This window comes from Grampus griseus, assembly GCF_964374135.1.
Source record: "Grampus griseus genome assembly, chromosome: 19".
NCBI classification, from domain to species: Eukaryota; Metazoa; Chordata; class Mammalia; order Artiodactyla; family Delphinidae; genus Grampus; species Grampus griseus.
In genome coordinates, this window is record NC_139013.1 from 51,660,526 (window position 1) to 51,670,797 (window position 10,272).

The 10,272-nt window shown below is 43.7% G+C and overlaps 1 protein-coding gene across 1 annotated transcript in view; it reads left to right on the forward strand.

The window, feature by feature from the left end:
• The window catches only part of GAN (gigaxonin), a 53,465-nt gene extending 44,654 nt beyond the window's left edge, over positions 1-8,811 (forward strand). Inside the window, exons 10-11 of the mRNA XM_082676592.1 lie at positions 8,098-8,207; positions 8,295-8,811. Of these exons, the coding sequence (XP_082532718.1) occupies positions 8,098-8,207; positions 8,295-8,476 (292 nt within the window). The 3' untranslated portion in view covers positions 8,477-8,811. The remainder of the gene's footprint in view (positions 1-8,097; positions 8,208-8,294) is intronic.
• The last annotated feature ends 1,461 nt before the right edge of the window (positions 8,812-10,272 follow it).

Consider the following 10,272-nt stretch of genomic DNA (forward strand, 5'->3'; position numbering starts at 1 on the left):
CATACTATTTTAGATAAGGGCAAACAATGAGCGGTTGCCAAGATTTTAGAAATATGTATAAATGTTACCTAACTATTAGTATATTTTAAAGTTAGGATATTTGCATAGCCTTTTCCCCCCCTTTTTCCTTCAATTACAGGGAGCAAACAGTCTTAGGAAAATTTACTAGACAACGTGTGAGAGCAGTTTGAGAATGCTTGCTCTGGTAGCGGTGGGGGGCAGAATTTCAAGGACTTTGCTACACTTCTCTTCCATAATATGTTACTGCGAGGGCTGACTGTTCAAGATATGAAGTAGTTTATTAATTTCTTGCCCAAATGAATCCCAAAACAGTGTGCCCAACCTCGTTAACAAGCAGTGGTCAGTACGTTTGGTTTCTGATAAAATATTGTTATAAGCCTTTGTCATAATGACTGAATTACTGTTTGGACAGTGTGAGCTAGAGAGCTATAAACTCGCTTGCTGAAGTAATCAGGGTTGCTTATGGTTTTACCATTTTCTGTCCCTATTTTGATTGTGTAGGACTTAAATCTGGCTGTAAAGTTTTTTATCTGCCCTTGATATGCTAGCAATTATTAGAACCTTCAGATTTCTGTCAGGTTGTCTCATATTAATATAGTTGAGAAGCTTCAGATATGAGTATATTACTTGCTTTCAGTTCATAATTGTTAAACGTGAGTATTGCTTCTTCCTTGCTGTTTAAAAGCACTTCCAGATAAAATCTGTATTATCTTTAGTTTGCTTATATTCAAGCTTTCCAGTGTTGATTCACAAACAGAATGAAGAAAGCTTAACTTCTGTTGATGTATAGGATTCTTGTTTAGATAACACTAAACATGCATATAACACTAAGTACCATGTATTAACTCATTTAATCTTCAAAACAACCCTCTGAGATATATAGTTACTCTTTTTATTCCTATCTTGCATACGAGGAAACCAAAACACAGAGAGGTTAAGTAATGTGCCCCAAAACACACAGGTAGCAGGTGGCAGAGCTGGAATTTGAACTCAGGCCCCAGAGTCCACATTTTCAGCCACCACACAATATTGCCTTAAAAATATAGGCTTTCCCATAAATACCTATAGAAGGGAAAAAAATCTATAAGTAGTTTATTTCTTTAAAGATCAGATGTTTCCAAGTGTGTGATATTTGCATACTCTGGAAACTGTTGCCAGATGAACAACCTGCATTAGATTGGAGACCATTTACTGTTTTTAAGTAATCTCTTGTCTTTCCTGTCTTTGTTCCCTATTTTTAGGTTAAAACTTTCCTGGAAAAATGCCATATCTTACTATTTTCTGTGTTTCTGACTAAAAACAAAACTATGTGAAGGAAAGCAAAAAAAAATTGCCATTATTTCTACCAAGTCATGGCAACAACTTCATATATCCAGAAAGACAGTACCTCTATTTCTGTTCCTTGTATCCCTGTTCTTTTACTCGTACTACCATCCTCCCAGTGGTCCATATTCAAAATAAGGTCATCTTTGATTCTCTCTTACGCTTCACATCTCATGAGTTGCCAAGTTTTTTCTTTTTTTTTTTAAACTCTGTAGTATTTTTCACACATCCCCCCCCTTTATTTTTCTGCCCTGACTCCAGTGAGCTCACCCTTTTATATGTGCAAAGTCTTCTAACCAGTCTCTCTAATACATTTCACCTACTTGTGCTTTTGAAAGATTAATCTGACATTGGTCATTTCATTGTGATGGAAATTCTTCCTGTTTCCCCATTGCTTACCAAGTAAAGATAATAGTATTTAGCCTCCTACTCGGGGCCCTCCACGATCTGAGGTTGAGAAAAATGTTGAGCCTTTTTCGCTTTCTCCTTTTCACATGTTCTGTACTCCAGCTCACTTCTTATAGCCATCCTGTGTTTTATTGTCTCTGTGCATTTGCTCAGCCGAGATGCCCTCCCCCTCTCATTTTTATATTATAGGTAAATCATGTTAACTATTCTTTGAAGCCTACATCTGTCAGTTTCATCTTTTGATGCCTGAATGTATACTCGGACAGACATCTTTGACCACTGGCTGAATCCCCTGTGGTTCTCTGACTTGTGGGTAAGGGACCATTATGGTAGCAAGGGTTAAGTGGAAGTCACTGGGACTTTCCTTCCCTGCCGAGATAGAAAACCAGAAGCAGTACTGCATCCTGAGGAATGTGCAGACATTTGTGCCACCGTCAAAGACTTGAAAATGCAAGAGTCGTGCTACGTATCATATCCCCACTTAATTCACTTAGAAAACGTAGAAAAGTCAAGTGGATTTTGGAAAATAACCATGAGCTTTCCTAAACTTAAGCAGGTGATTAAGCTGATCACGGACTCAGTACCGCGGGTGGGGTCTTTATGCAGCACAGTCCCTGGCCTTGGTGCCGCTGTTGCCTTAGCTGATGCCTTCTCTTCACACCAGTCTGCAGTGACCACCAGCAGCTGTTTCTTGTACCTGGCAGGACCAGCGGTACCCCTGTACAGTGTTGCCTCAGGACTGTGTCAGTTTTGCCGTGTGCAGTATATTATTAGCCCCCAGAGATTTTGATTACCTTGGTGTGCCGTACTGTGTTGGTCTGCCCCGTTGACCACGTTATGCTGTTTGGGTCTGAGGCTTAGGAAGTAGCACATACTACAGATGCCTTTGTAAGACACGTGAGCAAGAGGATGGGAGATGAACGCTGCTCCTAACCAAATCCGCTTCGGTCATGGTCCAGCCAGGAGACAGAAACCACCTCGTCATCTGCAGGGGAGATTTAATGTACGTAATTATTAACTAGGAAGAGTAGTTAGCTGCTAACAGGTGAGAGAGTGCAGAAACAGCTGATGAAGGAAGCGCGACTACAGCCTTTAGGGCTGAGGGAAAGTACCCCAGGAAGGAGCAAACTGGGAAGAGCCCTCCCTGCCCCGCAAGGCTGGATTTACCTCCTTGGAGGAGGGTGTGCAGTGGCCCCAGACGTGGCAGAGCCCTGGGGTGCCAGGGCCAGAGCTGGTGCGTAGAAGCTGCCTGCTGGCTGGCAAAGGACCACCCTGAGGGAGAGCCACTCTGGTCCCCCGGCACACAGGAGGCGGCAGAACAGATGGAGGAAGGAAAAGGCCACCGACACCAGGGAAGAAGCCCTTTCCTCTCCCCAGCCTTGCAGTCCCGCCAGCGCTCTCTGTGCTGCACTTATCTTCTCAAAGAACCAGCTACGCATCCATGTTCATTTTCTCCACTGTGTTTTCTGTTTCATTGGTTTCTCCCCTTGTCTATATTATTTCCTTCCTTTTACTTACTTTGGGTTTATGTTTTTCTTCCTTTTCTAGCTTCTTCAGGTAGCATATTAGATTTTTTAAATTTCTCCTATCTTTTTATCATAAGCGTGTTTTCCTTTCCCTCACTGAGCATCGTTATGGTAGCTGCGTGCAGGTCCCTGTCTGGCAGATAATCGCAGCATCTGAGTCATCTCAGAGTTGGCATCTGTTGATTGTTTATTTCCTTGCAAAGGGGTTTTCATTTTTCTGGCTCTTTTGTTGAGTAATTCTGGATTGTGTCCGGGGCGTTGCGAACATGACATTGTTGAGGCCCCGAGGTCTCTTGCTGCTGCTGCAGAGACTTGCTCCGGGCATTTAGCAGACAGTGGACTTGGTTAGACTCACGGAGCCTCAGGTGCAAGCATTTGTGGCTCCAGTGTCAGTCAGACGTGACTCGGGTGGATGTCCGTCAGTTTAGTTCTGTACCTTCCATCTTTCTGAGACCCCCGCACACTTCAGTGATCCTTGCTGCCCCAAGATGCTCTCCCCTGATTCCGGTGGCCAGAAAGACGGCAGGGTTTTCTCTAGGGCTTTTGTTCCCCAGAGCTGCCAGCCCCAGGCTGCCTTCAGACGGAGCTACCAAGGAACTGGAAACTCATTCCATATGGGTGCTTGTTCAGCTTTCAACTTCTTTCCCAAATCTGCCTGCTTCTGCCCGGTCTCCAGAGCCCTCAGGCAGTCTGTCTTTTGTATTTTGTCTGGAGTTTGTAGCTGCTTCTCGTGGGAGGCTCCGCCGAGCCCTCGCTGAAGCTCCCTCTCCCCTCCCTCTCCCCTCCCTCTCCCCTCCCTCTCCCCTCCCTCTCCCCTCCCTCTCCCCTCCCTCTCCCCTCCCTCTCCCCTCCCTCTCCCCTCCCTCTCCCCTCCCTCTCTCCTTCCCACCTTCTCTCCTTCCCACCTTTTCTCCTTGCCTGTCTTACCCCTCTCTCTCTGCTCTCTCTGAAGCTTGCCCCATTTTAAAATTTCCTTTGAGGGAGGGGGGATTCTTAATTCTGAGTTACCAGAGGACACATCATTGTAGCCTGCAAGTCCCGAGGAGCCCATGTTTGAGAACAGTGTAATAAAGGCATAATATTGCCTTGTCCATTACAAAAATTACTGCTACTTCACGATGCCTGCTAGGTACTAGACACTGTGCAAAGTACTTTACATTGGCTGTTCCATTTCATCCTCACAGCAGACACCTGAGCTTGGTGATGGCGTCCCCACCTTACAAATGACGAAAGAGAGACTGGGTTAGCTCAGTCATCCAAGGTCAACGAGGTGAAAAATGGTAGAGAAAGAAATGCAGAAGTACATGCCATTTATACCATTTTTAAAAGCAGCAGCTAAATATATGATCCAATTAAATTCTCATATTTTATGTACTTTGAAGCCTCAGCATTATATAAAATAGATCACACAGGATTGTTTTTCTGAAACCCAGGAACTCTGAATCACTGATCTGCTTTGGACCAAATTTGGTAGACAGTCCACATAGACCAATCTCTTCAGCTTTGTGGATTTATTCCAGGGAGGAATTATGTTGAATTCTCACCTCTACAGAATTGCTGAGGAATGCCCTTGTATTCTGACGCGTTCTTTCGGTAGATGATCTCGTCTCGTATGTCTTAGTTCAGAAGAAGTACCAGCTGCCTCGTGGGCGTGCCTGCGGCCCTGTCGGTGGACTTGCTGGGAGGGTTGTATGCCTCCCCAACAGGGTCATCCTGGGAGTGGCTCAGCTGCAGACAGGGCAGGGGGATACTCATCGGCTTTGTTTGATTCAGGACCTGAGAAGAATTGAAATGTCGAGGTTTAGTTATTTATGTTTATTTAGCCTTGAAGACATAAAATATGAACAAACCAGTTGTTGTATTTGACATTTTTCCAACTTTTTCTTTCAAAGGCCTGTTCGGGTCCCCGTTTTTGCTTTGCATTGAGAGCTCTTAGACGTTTCCCTTTTCCTATTTATTAGAGGCATCTCGGAGGCAGGGGCCCAACTGAACTCCCAGTCCCAGCAAACTGCTTGATTCCAATCAACTTTTAGATGTTCGAGGAATTGGATGTTAGGTAAAGGTACTCAGGGGGATGACAGCTTTACAGCAGCTTTGCTTCTGAGTGGTTCCACGATATTGGGCAAATCATTCTGCTTCTGGGTTTCTTGGGATTAAAAATATGGAAGCTACTACTTTATATAACAGTCTGGGAAGAGTGCTCATTGAAATGAAAGTGCTGTTCTTAGTGAAATAATTTTACATTTGTATTTAACATCAAGATGCTGTAGACCTTAGCCAGTGGCTTCTTGGACACTTGATGGCAGAGTTAGACACACGGGAACAGTGCCAGGGCATCTTCGTGCTCTGATGGTGAGTGGAGGCCCAGACACTGGTAGTTCTGAAGGGTTTAGATACATTTCCAAGATCTGACTGAGGTCTGCTCTGACCTGGCTATGCCTTTAGCTATTAAAGGGAAATTGTTTGGTCAGACTACCTTAAGTAAATATTATTACATAGCAGAGTCATTTGTTTTCGTTTTAAAGCAAAAAAACCCTTTTATTTTGGAATAATTTTAGACTTGTAGAAAAGTGGCAAAAATAGTAAGAGTTCCCAAAAGCTTCTCCCAGCTTCACCCAGCTTCTCCTAATGTTAACATCTTACGTACCGTAGTACAGATATCAAAACCAGGATACTCACATAGGTACAGTATTATTAAGTAAACTACAGACTTTATTCAAATTTCATCAGCTTGCCCACTAATATCTTTTTCTCGCTGCTCCGGGATCCGATCCAGGACCTGACATGGCTTTCAGTTGTTGAGTTTCTTCGGTCTCCTTTAATCTGTGACGGTTCCTCAGTCTTTCCTCGTCCTTCATGACCTTGACACCCTTGAAGGTTATTGGTCAGTTTTTTACTAGGATGTCTCTTCATGTGGGTTTGTCTCATGACGTCTCGCGATGAGGCTGAGGTTGCGCGTTTGGGCCGGGAATCCCACAGAAGTGCTGCTGGGCCCTTCTCTGCCCGGCATCAGGGGGAGCATGATGTCGATAATGTCTCGTTACTGGTGATGCTAATCTTGACGACTTGGTTAAGGTGGCATCTTTTGGGTTTCCCCATTGTAAAGTCACTACTTCTCCCTTTGTAATTAATGAGTATCTTGGAAGAGAGAATTTGAGAATATGGGAATATACTGTTTCTCCTTAAACTTTCACCACTAATTTAGCATCATTGGTGGACTGGCCTTGCAGTAGTTATCACTGTGCTGCTTGCCTAATGGTGATTTTTCTGCTTCCCTCATTCCTTCTACCTTTGTCAGCTGGAATTCTGTAAAGAAGACCTGCCCCTTCTCCCTAATTTTTTTTTAATGTATTCAGTCATTTGTTTTTATCAGTATGGACTTATGGATATTTATTCTGTGAGTTATCTGTCCAGGACTATCATTATTCATTGTGTTGCTCCAGTTGTTCCCACCGTGGCCATTGGGAGCTACTGCATATCAGCTCCGGTGTCCTTCTGACACAACTCATCCCGTTTTAAGCTCTTCCTATGTGGCAGCGCAAGATGATCCAGGCTCATCTTGAATTTTCGGCCTCTTCTGTGGAGTCAGCCACTTCTTCATGGAGCCCTGGCTCCTTTTAGTGGCTATTAAATTGATTTTCAACAGAAGTACCAAGCAATTTAGTGGGGACAGAAATGTCTTTTCAGCAAGTGATGCTGGAACACCTAGGTATCCGTATGGGGGAGAAAAAGGACTTGACTCTTATACCTCATATCATACACAAAAGTAAACTTGAAATGTATCATAAGACCTAAGTGTAAAAACTGAAACAATAAAATTTCCAGAAATTTTAATTTAAAAAACCTTTGCAACCTTGGAGTAGGCAAAGATTTCCTAGGAGGACATAGAAAGCATGAACTATAAAAAGAAAAAAATGATAAACTGGAATTCATCAAAATTAAAAATCTCTGTTCTCAAAGTCCTCATTAAGATAATGAAAAGACAGTCTACATGCTGGGAAAAAGATTTGTGATACACATATCCAACAAAGGACTTGTATCCATGAAATAAAAAGAATCTTAAAAGTTAATAAGAAGACAGAAAAGCCAATTTGAAAAATGAGCAGATCTTTGAGCAGAAATTTCACAAAAGTAGATACGTAAAGTGTCCAGTAAGCACATGCAGAGGTGCTTAGCACTCTTGGTCTTCAGGGAAAAGCACACCACTCATATGGCTAAAATGACAAAGACCGACGGTACCCGAGCTGGCAGTAATGGCGGGCAGTTGGAGTTTTCACATGTTGCTCATTGGAATGCAAAATGGCACAACACCTTGGAAAACAGTGTGGTGTTTTCCTATCAAAGAAAATACACCTTTAACCGTATAACCAAGCAATTGCATAACGTAAGCCCACAAAAGAGCTTTGCCCTCTCAAGTCCAAAATAGCTTCACTCACAATAACCAGACACTGGAGGCTGCCCAGATGAACCTGAACAGGTGAATGGGTAACAAATTCTGCTGTACCATGTAATGGAATCCTGCTTAAGATTACAAGAAATGAGGTAACGATGAAGCCACAGCATGGATGAACCTCCTTCACACTGTGCTGAGTGAAGGAAGCGGACTGGATAGTGCACTCTATGATGCATTATATGCGACGTTCTGGAACAGACACAACTAAGTCTTCAGTGACAGGAAGGAAATGAGTGTGTCCGCAGAAGAGGGGTGTCGGTGTCGTGCCTTGTACTGTAGGTGGCTCAGAGTTTTGTCATCTCAGTCTGCTGAGATGTCGTGGACACCCTTTGACCTCCTTCATTCTGTCCCTCTGTTTGTTCTCAGGTGGATCTATCTTAATGACCAGAATTTATGCATCCCCGCCAGTTCCTCTTTTGTGTACGGAGCTGTCCCCATAGGAGCCAGTATCTATGTCATCGGAGATCTTGATACAGGTCAGAATGTTACAGTGATCTTGTCGGAACCGTTTCCCGGTGATTCCGAGGCACGGTGTGTCACCTCTGCTTATTCTCACGGCGCAGGTACCAATTACGACTACGTGCGCGAGTTCAAAAGGAGCACGGGAACCTGGCACCACACCAAGCCCCTCCTCCCCTCCGACCTCCGCCGCACCGGGTGTGCAGCCTTACGTATTGCGAATTGCAAGCTTTTCCGCCTGCAGCTTCAGCAGGGCTTGTTCCGCATCCGCGTTCACTCACCTTGACGGGGCCGCGGCGCGGAAGCGGAGCTCCTGACCAAGCGCGCCGGGACGCGGCGCTCTGCGAGGGGACAGAGATGACAGGCGACCCTTGCTCTGCGCCGGCCTCTGTGCGGTAACACGAGTGGTTTTCTAACGCTTAGAAGCCTGGGCTTCCAGCTCTTGTTCGGGAGAACATGTAACTGCTGAAAAAAAACGAGGAGTCAGTTCCTCCAGGAGATGTGTCCCTAGACCAACCGGGCTAGTCAGCGTCAGAGGAAAAGGGAAGTGGGAATCCGTGTCATGTAAAATCAGGAAGTTATAGCACCAAGGTGCATGTTCCCCGCGGGGAACTCACGTCTGCCTGACCGCTCTGTTCGAGTACCTGGCTTTGGTTAACAAACGAGCAAACATGCATATATCAACATATCCAAACATACCGGGGTTGCTTTTCCACTGCACTTGGAAGGAGATATTATGCCTAACTCTGCCCAACAATTTAAGGTTTGTGCCTAAAATGTTAGATTGGACTCAATGCCAGTTAGTCTCCACTTACTACTAGTTGTCCGTCCTAAGAATCTTTTTTAAACTAAATTATGATGAATTGAAACTAAGATAAAATTTCTCTTTTATGACATTCTATCTTAGTAATCCAAAGGAGTCAATAAATTAAGGAGTCAGGTGGCAGCCCTCCCATGAATTTAAAGGAAGTTGCTGACTTCTGTGTTAATTCAGATGAAGATGTGTCATGCCGTCATTTCTGGGGTTGCGAAGGATCTCATGCAGTGCCAGTCTTCCTTTCCAACTAACCAGAACTGTTTTATAAATATGAGGATATTAGTGAGTAGGAGATTTTGTAAAAGAAGGACCTGAGCCGGACAAATAATAAAGGTCTGCTATGACCAAAAAAAAAAAAAAAGTCCAGAGGAAATATATAGGGATCAAAAACTTCTAAAAGTAATCTGTCTGAAAGCACACAGAGTCTTGTTTACTACTGTCTAGGATTTGAAAACGTGTCTTGGAATGCAAATCCACGTTAAGAATCTAGTCTTTGTAGCAGAATTTTCTCAATGCCGTTCACTAGTACGAGTTTCAGACAAACTACATTACAAGTAAAGGTTGGCTGGTAGAATAAACTACCTCAACTTAATTTCATTCTGTTCCTGTAGAGCAAATTAATCCTTTCCTCCTTCCCTCCCTCTCACTCCCATGTCGACCCACTCAACCCCACTCCTCAAAGGGGAAAAAGTCTGTCATTAGTGGTACTTACCTTGTAAGATATTTTGTTTTCCATTCGAATTATACCACCTTAGTGTGAAACCAAGGAGTTCAAAGTGCTTGATGACTTCATCATTTGAATTTTATGCAATATCAGATTTCTAATCAATTTAATATAGAGCTCTTCATTTCTAATTGTTTTCTACAGCTTCCCCCCCCCTTAGTATATGGCTATAAGAAGCAGCATTTAGTCTTAATGATTAATAAATGTATAAGTGTATCCTTTGGTTATAAATTTGAGAATAGGAATTTCTCCTAGAAACTTCCTACCTGGAATGTCTGTATGCTTTACCCATGCATATGAAACATCACTTGTCTTTTCCCACCCAGGAACAGTAGAAGTCAATCCAGTGCTAGAAAAGTCACTGAGCAGCCTTGTCTGTGGGAATTCTAAAGAATGTTGTGTGTGCGCATTAACTCTCCATCCTGGCAGAGACATGGGTAAAAGGAGGTACAGGGTTTTCCTCCTCTCTATCAGAGGCACTGGGCCAGATTTGCCGGCCATTCACATAACAGTCAGATTTGACGCGTAAGTCAAAGCCAGC